At 44.4% G+C, this 12,485-nt stretch overlaps 3 protein-coding genes across 8 annotated transcripts in view; 1 reads left to right on the forward strand and 2 right to left on the reverse strand.

The window, feature by feature from the left end:
• The window catches only part of LOC128881490 (sodium-dependent nutrient amino acid transporter 1-like), an 8,932-nt gene extending 3,800 nt beyond the window's left edge, over window positions 1-5,132 (reverse strand). For 2 of the 4 annotated variants that reach the window (XR_008458087.1, XM_054132562.1), the window contains exons 1-2: window positions 2,136-2,311; window positions 710-1,082 (exon numbers count right to left, since the gene is read on the reverse strand). Coding sequence is in view for 3 of the 4 variants with exons in the window: in XM_054132562.1 (XP_053988537.1) it covers window positions 710-1,082; window positions 2,136-2,150 (388 nt within the window). In the remaining variant the exon portion in view is untranslated. Of the gene's footprint in view, window positions 1-709; window positions 1,083-2,135; window positions 2,313-5,109 lie in introns of those variants that run through there. The other 2 variants (XM_054132563.1, XM_054132564.1) reach the window with 2 other exon arrangements.
• On the forward strand, window positions 2,343-5,026 carry LOC128881493 (uncharacterized). 2 transcript variants are annotated; one of them, XM_054132567.1, is made up of 8 exons: window positions 2,343-2,464; window positions 2,779-2,980; window positions 3,064-3,166; window positions 3,277-3,587; window positions 3,655-3,904; window positions 4,196-4,273; window positions 4,363-4,424; window positions 4,887-5,026. In XM_054132567.1, exons 3-8 carry the CDS (start codon window positions 3,074-3,076, stop codon window positions 4,939-4,941), a joined length of 849 nt encoding a protein of 282 aa, XP_053988542.1. In that variant the 5' UTR covers window positions 2,343-2,464; window positions 2,779-2,980; window positions 3,064-3,073; the 3' UTR covers window positions 4,942-5,026. The 2 variants fall into 2 exon arrangements, with proteins under 2 accessions (XP_053988542.1, XP_053988543.1); XM_054132568.1 differs by having other exon boundaries at window positions 3,064-3,163.
• The window catches only part of LOC128881489 (sodium-dependent nutrient amino acid transporter 1-like), a 12,227-nt gene continuing 4,020 nt past the window's right edge, over window positions 4,279-12,485 (reverse strand). For both annotated transcript variants that reach the window (XM_054132560.1, XM_054132561.1), the window contains exons 2-11: window positions 10,307-10,393; window positions 10,143-10,226; window positions 9,448-9,697; window positions 8,906-9,158; window positions 7,788-8,162; window positions 6,865-7,054; window positions 5,907-6,083; window positions 5,539-5,815; window positions 5,382-5,476; window positions 4,279-5,323 (exon numbers count right to left, since the gene is read on the reverse strand). In XM_054132560.1, coding sequence (XP_053988535.1) covers window positions 5,150-5,323; window positions 5,382-5,476; window positions 5,539-5,815; window positions 5,907-6,083; window positions 6,865-7,054; window positions 7,788-8,162; window positions 8,906-9,158; window positions 9,448-9,697; window positions 10,143-10,226; window positions 10,307-10,393 — 1,962 coding nt within the window. In that variant the 3' untranslated portion in view covers window positions 4,279-5,149. The remainder of the gene's footprint in view (window positions 5,324-5,381; window positions 5,477-5,538; window positions 5,816-5,906; window positions 6,084-6,864; window positions 7,055-7,787; window positions 8,163-8,905; window positions 9,159-9,447; window positions 9,698-10,142; window positions 10,227-10,306; window positions 10,394-12,485) is intronic.

Raw genomic sequence — 12,485 nt, forward strand, 5'->3', positions numbered from 1 at the left:
GGGGGGGGGGGGTTGATTTGAAACAGCGTGTCCTTGGCGAAAATGTTGTCCGAAGCTTCGTTAAGGAGATATTAACAGAAAACAGATTATTTCAGATTAGCCAGTCTGTCGGAATCATGGACGCCGTTTACCTACCTTTTTTTACATGGGTGCCATACGAGCGATAAGTCTCGCGATACACGTTATATTTTTGCTTAAAAGAATTCAAAGTTACAGTTAAAGGCTGAATAAATATATAGTAAAAATTTGGAAGCTCTGTTGTTGGAAAATTAGAAATAGCTAAATGGTTGAAGCAGGCCATGTGTTTAGTCTCTGCGCGCGCTCTCTCTCTCTCAACGGAGGTTCGTTCGGTCAGAGGACTTTGTTTAGGAAAAGGCCGGACCGTCGAGGGTGTCCTCGCGGTTGGGATTTTTCTGACATGGTTCAGACTTGTGGAGTCGAGACGTATTGAAAATACAGTAAATTCACAGTTACACAGAGTCATTATTCGCACGCCCTGTAACGCATTCCTGGTCTACATAGTCTGATCTTACACTGTGTTCTTTCATTTCGCTATAAAAACAACCGAGAAAACCTTAAAAAAACGGCCGTCACACGAGACGACCCCCTTAATAGAAATAAATATGAAATAAAAGTTGCGAATCCATTGCAATGTCTAGTTACGAAGGATCCGGATCCTAAAGGTTCGATGAAATCGATTGTAAATTACCAACAAACGCGGGCGACAATCTCCAAACTTTGATGGACGACGACGAGGAGAACTGTCCCATTATCATCTCTAGATAGTAGAACGGTTTACCAACGAGGAGCAGGACGATGATGTAAGGTATCAGGAACACACCGCCGCCATTTTCGTAAGCGGTGAACGGGAACCTCCAAATGTTACCGAACCCGATGGACATGGCTACGCAGGACAACAGGAACTCTATGCTGTTGTTCCAGCTGCTCGTCGCTTTTACTTCCTCCGTTGACGTCGAGCATCCCGATATCGATTCTCCGGATTCGTTGTCGGAGCGACGACGTCGATCTTTCTCGTCCTCGACGAATGCCGAGTTCCGGTGGCCAGTTTCCACTGCACCGCTCTGCGAATACAACGCAACATATTAGATTATCGCGCAGATGAGAACGTAAGTAAAATTGTTTCGGTATCTTCGGTATCTTTCAACTACGTTTCTACTCGCTGTACGAGTTGATACAGTGGAACGGTTTAACGGTAAGTGGAGTAATTTAGCTGCAAGTGGAGAGGGTTACCGATAAGTGGGCTAAAAGCGAATTTCCGTTTGAAAGATTGCATAAAGATAGCGCGCTATTTCGCACTCTCGGTGACCACAATATCAAATAAATTTGAAGAAGGTCGAAAGCAAAGGAACCCTCCGTACATGTTTGTAAACATTGATTTTATCAACTCCGCCGGTCTCGATACTCGCAGCAATTTCCGGTGTCGTCTTTTCCCAACTGTCAAGGTCACGGTACATCCATCGCGATACCAAGGGAGGGGAGATGTCTTACGTCCATCGCGTTACCATTTCGCGAATATTCGTAAGAACTCTGCTAAAAATTAACTTTAGGAAACTGACGATAAACGCGATATATTTTTTTCAAACTCGTAACTCTCGGAAGGTGATTGGCCCCTTTCTTTGTCCTTTAATAGTTCGCGTGGAATAAAAATATACGTGTCACGATGCTTAATAATCATTCTTTCTCTCGTTGTCACTCATTATCAGACGATTTGCATCGTGTGCTACATTTGAGATAGCGAAGCATTAGCTTTAAGCTCTTTACGTTGCTCGGCTCTTATCGCGCGAGTAAAAACTTGCTATCGTCCTTGTTTCCACGAATAAAAAAAAAAAAATCAGAGTCGTTCCGCTGTGGTCTTGAAATGAAGGTAATTAAATTTGCCAACTTCGTTTCTCTTCACTTTTTGGGAAAATCTGTCAATTTTCGCGTAACCGTATCTCTGGAACTAAAAGAGTAATTAAATAAATTCGCGACAGCTTCGAAATTTTTGTATTTCTGTGCGATCCAGCTCGAAGAGTTTCTAACCGATCGCTCTCGAAATCGATAGCTGGTTTCGGAAATTTTTAGGAAGATCTCGTGACGGAAAGACGAAGGAAAAGTCACGTTCTTCGACTCACCATGTCCTCGTGCATCCGATAGTGGAGTGTCGAACGAACCAGTCACGGGATGAAACGTAACGGCGCGGTTTTCGAGGAACGGTTAAATCGACCGCCAAGCTGCGATCGATCGTCGCGTGCATCCGCTTTTATAGAGAAACCGGTGTCGATCCAATCGGTCATCAGACGAACGCACTCGAAAAACTTCGACGATAATGTGACATTAGTTTGCACTGCAACTCTATGCTCCGGTTGATAACAGCGCGCGCAGCCCCGGAACTCGCGTTTATTACCGTTACTGACGTGATCGCGAGGATCGAAGGAAAACGACGATCGACGCGTGAAAAAAGGTACGTATTTACAATGTTTCCGATTGCGTCCTCGGGTGCTGTAATTATCGTAATTGCTGGTATTAAACGGTCACGATAAATGGATAAATGCGGAATACTGATAATGGAGTTATTGTCTCTCCTTTGATAGTCCGATCAACAATTCAAACACGGTCTTTTTGCCAGAATCGGAATTTACAATTATATTGGGATATCAATTAACGTTGTACTATTTCATTTCTCTCGACTGACAGGAGTTTCTACTATATGTATATAGTATCGTGGGTGTAAGTATTCTACTATGTATTCTACTACAATATAATAGCATTTTGTAGGTGTAGTGTGGAAGGTAAGCGCACACATTTCGTCCTGGGCCTGCTAAGTCTGGACTCTTCAGGAAGGCTATCCAGCAGGACCGTGCCCCGTGCCTTAGACGCCAGGATATTTGGAGTTTGGTCAGGAAGGACTTATATAGGAATGATAGAGGGAACCGAGTGCTTGTGAGAAACGCACGGACTGCGCGGTTTCCCTCTGGAGGTGAGGAGCGGAGGTGCCACCACAGTATGTAAACTACAGTGAAGTTGCTGATAATTAATATTTTTTCTTAATTCCAATTCAAGGCGGAGGAGAATGGTTAAGAACGATCTAAATTGTAAGAAGAAATTAACACTCGCAATGGAGCCGGACCATGAAACGAACGGAGTATCAAAACTAGACAAGGTCGTTTGAAAAAGGCTCCGCGTCTGTTTAATTTAATCCTCCAACCAATTGCTAACTCTGATGTTAATCGATACCTATTGGTTATTATTGCTAAACTTAACCACTATTGCTAGGAACATGATATTTTGGATGTATGCGGGTGGAAACGCGCGGATCTGGAGAAACTGAAGGAATTGGAGTTGCACAACGTCGGCGAGGAAGCGAGAAAGGTACTGAAAAAAGAAGCCACTGTTAGATCTCCGGTAGATACGAAAAACTTGAAGTCGCTGCAGAAAGCAGAAAACGAAGAGGATCGATCCAACGTGGCACCAAACGTACCTTCGTCTCCGAACGAAGATATCGCGAGCTTTTTACGAGAAAGATCTTTAAGTCGGAGCTTGATCGCGACTTTGCTGAAGACTGGGCCCACCTCTGAGTTCTTTAGGTGAGAAAGTCTGTCGAGTTACGGCTGGCGTATGTGGCCTTATCGCGTTCGATTATTTTTTACGTAGACTGCTGACGGCGATGGGGTTCGCTGACGAGGACGTCGAAACGCTGAAGAAACTGTGGGACGCACGGAAGGACAAAGATGTCGATTCCTCGTGGTCGGTGTCTTCTTCCTCCGACGAGTATCTATCCTCGGATGGGCTTTACTTGAGAAATTTCTTGAGAAAACCTCTGTCGCAAGGTCTTCGTGAAATCGTTGCAAAGAAGCCTATCGACCCCATCGAATACCTCGGTCATTGGTTGTTGAATTACAAAGTTAAGTAGCGATACAAAATTCGACAACCCATTGCTAATGCTCGACACAGCGTTATTCCGCGTTACCAACAAAACGATCTGTTTTATGGATCAAGTATCCCGCTTTACTTTTATACAAACAGTTCTATCGACCCCTGTGTCCACGATTTGTTTACATCCTGTAGATAACATAGATGCATCGAAGACTTCTGATTCGATCATCGAAACTTATCATTTTCTAAAATGTATAATATTATTAGCAAATTGTATTAATCGTGCAATGAAAAAAAAAAAAAAATATGATGATTTCAGATATGCGAAGAACGGTTCAGGAGACAAAAGGAATTCGAGCTGGAGCTGATGATCGAAAGGGAGAGGGTCAAGCCGCGGGTTCGTATGATTTTTCTATTTTATTATATAAATTGCTTCGCGTACCTATGGTGCAACTACTGCTAACACACATATTACTCTATAAACAGGACTTGGAAGACGAAACATCCGTGTTGACGAAACACGAAGAAGAAGAGGAAGAGGAAGAGGGGTACGTCGACGATCGGAATTTCTTGGATTACGAATGATTGAAATATCTGCACACCGGAGAAGCGGTCGCGTCGAGTATCGCAAGCGTAATTCAACGATTTGTTACATTTCTATAGCGACTTATATTACGCGAAACGTGGCACGTTTTTAATAAATGCTATCGAAAGCGTATCGTAGGCATTTACAAGGCAGACTCTATTAATAAATAACGGAAGGAGTTTAAATACTTTTAGTGGCAGTGGCGTGACGTTGATCGTTCAAACTACGCCGATACTCGATTTTATGGATAATACTGTGCTTCGTGGCGCTACGAAAAGAAACGAAATTGTTCCACCGTGATGAATTGTACGTTTCCTTCGGAAAGCCGTTTCTTTTCAGTCTAAGAGTATAAAACGTACGAGCGATAAAGGATGAAACATCGAGAATGGGACGGTCTACGTCTAACAATAAGAACTATTTACAGGACGGAATACCGAACGAGTAGGAACGAATCTTTGGAAGACGAACGAAGAAGCTAAGAAAGAAAGCATCCATCTTTTCATCTTCGATAACTCGTGCTAACTTTAACTGAAGCTAACTCGAACACTTCAAAATCAATGCTTTACACCCCTTGTAAGTTGAGTGTGTGCAGTTTAGAAAAAAAAAAAAAAAGAAATTGGCATCGTTCATTTCCAAAACTGTTCTACCATCGCTAACTGCTCCAATGGTTGACTCCAAGACTTCTCGTCACACAAGTTTATCTTCCCAGCAGAGTATCACATAAACGAATTGCTTGATCCTCGAGCATTCTCGTTTCTCGCGTATTTTCCGTCTGGTTTCCTTGAATTCGCACCAGGAGGCCAGCTGTTTGGCGTTCCTAGGTCCCCATTCCGGGGAGGGCCTGAATGCTGACTTGATCATCTGCAAACGCGCAACTATAGTCGTTCGTTCCGCTATCGAGATCAACTTTTCATTTTACCTCGGGCAGCTTCAGGTCTCTGTTGGACATTATGGTGTAAATCAGCCAGAAAGGAATCTGCAGTACGCCGATAGCGCATAAGCTCCATCCGACGGCTGCAATTAGATTTTTTAATCGGACGCCTAATATTCCTACGTGAAATATTATTCGTACGTACCGTGCGCGCTGTCGGGATATGGAATACCGCTGTAAGTCAAGGGTCGCAAAGAGACGAGGGTATACAGCAGGATCACAGCCAGCAGAAGAGGAGTGATGACGGCCCAACAGAGCCTCCAGTACACCGACGGCCTTCGTTTCAACATGAACTCCACGTCGTCCAAGAAATTCTCCAATCCGTACACCCAGAAGATGCCGGTTATCTCCAAAGTGGCCAGGATGAACACGACGAACGAGCCAGCGTAGAAATCCACCAGCTCCAAAATGAATTGGCCACCCTGTAGGTAGAGAAACGGGAATAAACACACGTACTTGGAGATGTTTGTCTTTCGCTTTAGGACTCCGGTAACGTACACGCACGATACTTACGGGTGTACAGTAAACGGTGCCGACGGAAAAGCCAAAGGTGACCGTGCCGAGGACCACGTACAAGTGCTTCCAGTTTGGGAACTGATCGCTGATGATGGTGATAAGCGAGCCTGCCAAAGCGATAGCGCTTCCAATGCCGAGCACGTAAAGCATGAGGAAAAACAGCACCGAGAACAACTGCGAACAGCGGTAAAATCCTTGACGAGCCGTTCCTTCCAACGAGAATTACATCTGGATCACCTCGAGCGCGTAAACGAATGGGAAAAATTCGTGGAGGTTTGTTTGTTACGATCCTTCGACTTATCTCGATCACCCTGAACGCCTTGAATTAATTCGCGGACGGTGCGTTAGAGGAAACGAACTCGACTTCTCTACAATTGGATCATGGTCTACCGTTTTACATTAAGGTCGTATTTATGGCTGGTGGAATAGAGATTTACATATTAAAAGCAATAACGCTGGTTGTAACATGACGTTTATTATTTTTGTCGCTTGTTCGAGTGACTGAATGGGATAATGTAAACAAGGATTGCAAATCTAGATAAAGTGATTCGAGATTCGAGACGTCTACTCTCGCGCGTAGCTTTGAACATAGCGAGCCAACTTTCACGAGTGACTTTGACTTTAATATTCTTAATTAAACGATAATTAGTCGTGGAAATGACAAGTTTGGACCGTCTGCCTTCGTAATCGGCTTCAACTTTCACAATTAACGTCAACGTTATTAACGCGTTAAGAACTACGCAAAGAGAACAACGTTCGTTAAACTTGACCAAAGGTCAGCAAAGATTGCCGATCTCTGATCTATGGTTTCTATTTTGTAACGGAACCGACGCGACGTAGCTCCGATCAAGCGAGAAAGTATCTCGAAGCGACGCGACCGGGTGAACGTTTATCTACGTGCAAACCATCAGGCCTGATATCGACGACTAATCAATGGGAGGGCTTCGATTCTCACCTGCGGCAGAACGGTGAACTTGGCGATGGCGTCCGGATAGGAGACAAAGGCGAGACCGGTTCCGCCCCGAACGACTTTGCTGACGTCTTCTATGCCGAGCTCGTGAGCCAAATTCCCGAGGATACCGAAAATGGTGAAACCCGCCATGAGGCTGGTGAACGTGTCCAAGGTGGTCACTACTATCACGTCTCTGCAGAGGCAAAATGTTCGTAAACGTTAACGAACGATACAAATCTGCGCTTGAAATGATATTTTTTTAGGAAACCGGAACAATTCTTGCCATTGTACGACTCGGTAATGTAACGTGAAACATAAACTATTACGTATGGATTATTTACTAATAATATTTTAGTGAAAAAGAAACTACAGTAAAGTCTTGTTAAGCGCGCAAACTCGGGACTGACCTCGTACAGATAACCTGGAGTTAGTATATTCTGTGATGTTCGCCGCCAAGCGTCGAACGTAGACAAGGACAGCGAGTAAAGAAGAGGACGGAACGAAAACACCCGACTATGGCGGTGAAAGGATTTAATGCAACGGTGAAACTTTTTTATTATTAACTTTTACTAACTTTTCCTCCCTGGGGTTGGTTTCTGTGCTTTTGTCCTGGAGAAATTTGCTTTCAGCTAAGCCTTAACAAGACTTTACCGTATCGGGACAACCTACGCGAAGTGCAGTCGTCCCGTCGTCGATAGCCAGCAATTACGACGGCAGAGATGGTAACCGATTTATCGACGAAATCTCTGACAAAAGTTGAATCTTCAGGTCCCGTAATACTCCAACGAATCCCGATAGCGACTTACGACAACCCCCGCGATTGTCAACGCATGACCAAGTATAGTAACGATACCGGAGAAACAAGCGTCTCGTTCTAACCGTGTTAACTTCTCTATTCAAGCATTATTTTATATTCAAAGAGTAACCTGTATATATTGTGTTTAAAGTCGTTGTAGGACGAGTACATGACGACACCACCGAAGCACACCGACAGCGAAAAGAAGCACTGTGTGACAGCAGCGTACCAGACGTTCGCATCGAACAGCTTCCCCCAATCCGGCTTGATGAAGAAAACGATCCCGTTAACGGCGCCGTCCAGGCTCGCCGCTCTGATCAGCAAGCTGATCATGATGACGTAAGGGAAGAGCGCGAGGAAATAGGCCGCTTTTCCCGAGCTCTTCACGCCGCGCGCCAGCACCGCGAATATGCAGGCCCACGCGACCAGCAAGCAGACCGTCAGCTTCCAATCCGGCAACCCGATACCATCCTCGATCGTCTCCTTCTCCTTTAGCACTATTTTCCTGATGAGAAAGCGTTTACGTCGCGCGTTACGGTCAAAGAACGAGTCTCGCGCTGGTTTCCACGAGACAAGAGTTCGGATTGGGATTCGGAGTTCGAGTTGGGATTATCGGGACGCGAGCAGAGGACTGGCGGGATTAATCGATACGTGATATAGAAATTGATATGTCTGAAAAATGTTGGAGGTTATCGGAAGGAGTGGTACGAGGGGTGATTCGAAACAACTTTTTCCTTAGCGAAAATGTTGTCTAACAGACAACCCTGAGCAATGAGAAAGTGTGGCATACGCTACCGCGGGCGCTCCAACGACACACTCGCGCTCTGATTGGTCAGGGTTTTCTGTTAACGCTATGACGTCCGGCGACACCACAGTGGTGACCTTCGCAAAGTATTGGCTGACGACAGCCGGCGACAAGCGAAATAACAGAGCCGGCAAAGTGTTAATATCTCCTTAACGAAGCCTCGGACGACATTTTCGCCAAGGAAGACGTTGTTTCGAATCACACCCCGAACCACCCCTTTCAAGGGCCTCCAACATTTATGGGACACTCTGTAGACGTCTTCTTCGGATTATTCGACATTTCTTGCAAGGCTGCTACAATGGAACGTTCTCTAACGAAATAATCAAATTATTCATGGTAACAGCGATACCTTCAAACAGAAAGAGGATGCTCTAGGTTTTCGTAGCTTCTTCGACAAAGACGATACGTTCCCGTTTCTCGAGGGACCTCGCCTCGCTACTCACCTGAAGTAGAGTTCGGCGGAGCTAATTATCCCGGTTCTGTTCTCGCCGGTTCTGTTCCCATCGGTGTTGTTGCGGGATCCTCCTGAATCTACGCACGAGTCTCCCCACTCCTCGAGACAGGTGGACCAAGGAAGCTGAGATTGAAAGCTCCCGATCAGGTAGTACAGAGTGACGGACATCAGCGAGCAATAGTAAGTGCCTACGGCGAGCATGGAGAACATCTGGGCCCAGCCGACACCTCGAAATCCAGGTGCTGCGAACAAACGAATAACGGGGGGTTGAAATACTGCTCGAACGTACCGTTACGATAGAAAAGAAAATTCCACGGGTCGGAAGAGGACGGAACGAAAACACCCAACTATGGCGGTGAAAGGATTTAATGCAACGGTGAAACTTTTTTATTATTAACTTTTACTAACTTTTCCTCCCTGGGGTTGGTTTCTGTGCTTTTATCCTGGAGAAATTTGCTTTCAGCTAAGCCTTAACGAGACTTTACCTGTGCTAAGAAACATCTCGAATATTTTATTCCGACAAATTCCCACCTGCTGCCCACATTTTCACCGAAGATCGGCTGCAGAACTGTCCCATTATCATCTCCAGATAGTAGAACGGTTTACCAACGACGAAGAGGACGATGATGTAAGGTATGAGAAACACTCCGCCGCCGTTTTCGTAGGCGGTGAATGGGAACCTCCAAACGTTACCGAGGCCGATGGACATGGCGATGCAGGACATCAGGAATTCCAATCCGTTGTCCCAGGTCGCTCTCTCTTCTTCGTTCTCAGCGATGGTCTTCAGGGAATCACGAGCAATAAGAAAATGAAACTTTACGTGAAACATTGAACCGTTTGCACTCGAGAGGTGACTCTCAGTCACCATTAAGTTTCGCGCAGCAAATCTATCGGCAATAAGGTCACCTTCACCTCGTCGACAATCATTTTATTGATACTTCGAGCTCCATAGAAATTAAACTTAAAGAAACGAGGTAAAGGTGAGCTTATTCTCAAATCTAGATAGCTTAGAATTTATAGCAATAGAGTGCTAAGAAACGTCTCGAATATTTTATTCTGCAAGTATTATAACATGAACTTTACTTTCAATCTTTTTTATATTCTTGCAATATTGTTTGCATTTCGTAGTTTCTTGCACATTCAAATTTCCTACAAATACATAAATACATTTCGTATAGATGCATAAAGATCCGCAGTTTGGTTGTAATAGTAGTTAAAGATAGTACCATTCCCTCCGGAGTCAACGAAAGGGGCACCTTGCGATCGTCCTGAATGCCGTAATCGAAGCCGAAAGTATCTCTGGCGTGATTCTGAAACGAGACCAAGTTCCTGCCTTTCGATAGCTTGTCGAATGTGTTGCAAAATTTCTTCATTTTTCAATCGTATTTACCTTTTCAGGAACGGTTGCGTTGGAGATTTGGAAATTCGTGGTCGAGTGGCCATCGTCCTCGACGAACGCGGCGTTCTGTCTTCCTTGCTGCAAAGATAAAAACAGTAACAACGTTAGAATTAACATAACTCTTGGTGCAAGTCGATAGACGGACGCATCTTGATTAACTTGTCAGGGTATATATAATTTCAACGATCGATGGTTCTGCCGAGTTCGATTGTTTCGGTCGTTATTCTTCCGCAAAGGACGAGTTTTGTTAGTCATCGCGTATTCTCTCTATTTCAGCGTTACGCCGACGCTTGATGTTTATCCGCAGTGAACGAACCGCGCGACACGTAACAACTTAATTCCTCTGCACAGCCGGTCTTGTTGTCGTACGCAAGGACACTTTCCAAAGTCTGCAATGTTGCACGCTATGCCAGTCGTAAATTGCACATCGACATCCTCCTCGACGACTCGCTATACGGGCTGTTTCGGGAAAAGGTTTCGAGCAACGAAACTTCAACTAAAACTCCCCTCATTTGAATTATTAACAGACTTCGAAAAGGAAGAGGTTACTCGATTCGGCGTGTATATTTTTTTTTTAATTAACATCTAACCCTAAATAAATGCTAACGACCTTCAATTTAATCGAACGAAAAGAAAATATAGAACTGGAAATTATAATCGAATGAACTGAACGAATTCTTCGAGACAGAAAAATGCGCGAGAATCGACTTCCACAATGGTCGTACACTATACGGATCGAGCAACGATCACCTGCTGACTCGCTGTTAAACACGATTGTCTCTCGTCCCGTTGTTTTCAAGCGACGTGGAGTGATTCTCATAATTATCGACGCGCAACGAGAGCAACAGGAACGCGAAAGACAGAAGAAACGAATCAAAGATTTTGCCGCGCTTTTTATTTTAGAAACGTGATATTTAAACTGCGAATACAGTAAACTATACGAGTATCCTAAACGATAATATTCCGTTTTTTTTTTAATTTTATTATAAGCTCGTGGTCCGAGTATAAAACTTCCCTAACGCATCGAAAGAGCATCGAAAAGCATCGAAAACTCTCTTATCGCTTTTCTTGCGTTTCTGTATTCCCGTCACCGGTAGTATGCGCTAATGATTTTGTAATTCGCTGCAGTGCGATCGTTATTGCGCGCGAATACGCTCGAATCATTGTAGAACGCACGAGACATTCCCGACGTTTTCAGTCGGTCAGAAACGTTCGCGTGTTACGGCAATCTAACGTTGCAACAATCGCCTGATGCAAGTTGCAGTCCGCGACCGTTGTTGCATACAGAACAGGCTATCGAATTAACGGAAAAATCGAGTTTCCAGACCTGTCGCGGCCTAACCATATTTCCACGCGTAACTTCAGAAACCGCGAATGTTAATTAAGGGAAAACGACGAATCTGCTCTTCGACGCGAGCGAGAATGCGTCAGCGTGACGCTCGACATTAAAAACTTGTCGCAAACATACAGAAATGTGTGCATTCTTTTTTAATAAAGTCAACGTTTTCGATGCCACTTATTGCAGGGCTATAATGGAAAATTCTATGATACAATAATTAAATATTAATTAAAGCGTCCAATGGAATTGCGTAAGATGAAATTCGATCGTTCGAATATCACGCGTGGCGAGTTGTTTGCATAATTGAGGTTCTACTGTTAGACGAGCGTGTGCAGGTAAATTAGGATGACTCATTGGAAATATTATGTTCCGTTTGATCCAGCACTGAAACGCTCGAAACGCAAGATCCTTGAAGGCGTTTGAAGTGGAATTGCACACGCCAACTTGGAATTTATCCTCGTTTCACAAGGATCTACGGGAACGTCCGACATACGATGGCGATTATTACCTTTTTGTTGCGTAAGTAGAAGCCGGTTCTACGGCTTGGATCATTTTCTGAACCTAATACCACGTGTTACCAGTCTCCGCACTCTCTCCCTCTCTGTACCTAATCGCCCTTAGCGCTTCCGGTTGGACTTCTTCCGAGCGCGTTACCTTTATCTTTTTACCCGACTTTGTTATTTCAGACATTTCTCGCGTGTTTTCGGCGCAATCGAAGGGAAAGACGCTAGAGGACCTTAATAAATACATAGGATGAGCTCTAAGATACTTCTAGGATACTCTAAGATACTTTTTTTTAATAACAAAATACTCATCCGTCGCATGTACTTC

The sequence above is a fragment of the Hylaeus volcanicus genome, chromosome 8 (genome assembly GCF_026283585.1).
Source record: "Hylaeus volcanicus isolate JK05 chromosome 8, UHH_iyHylVolc1.0_haploid, whole genome shotgun sequence".
NCBI classification, from domain to species: domain Eukaryota; kingdom Metazoa; phylum Arthropoda; class Insecta; order Hymenoptera; family Colletidae; genus Hylaeus; species Hylaeus volcanicus.

Coding starts and splice junctions, on each gene's coding strand:
- LOC128881493 (XM_054132567.1), top strand. CDS start 3,074: ATGGTTAAGAACGATCTAAATTGTAAGAAGAAATTAACACTCGCAATG. Junction 3,167..3,276: donor TATCAAAACTAGACAAGGTC/GTTTGAAAAAGG, acceptor CACTATTGCTAG/GAACATGATATTTTGGATGT. Junction 4,274..4,362: donor GGGAGAGGGTCAAGCCGCGG/GTTCGTATGATT, acceptor CTCTATAAACAG/GACTTGGAAGACGAAACATC.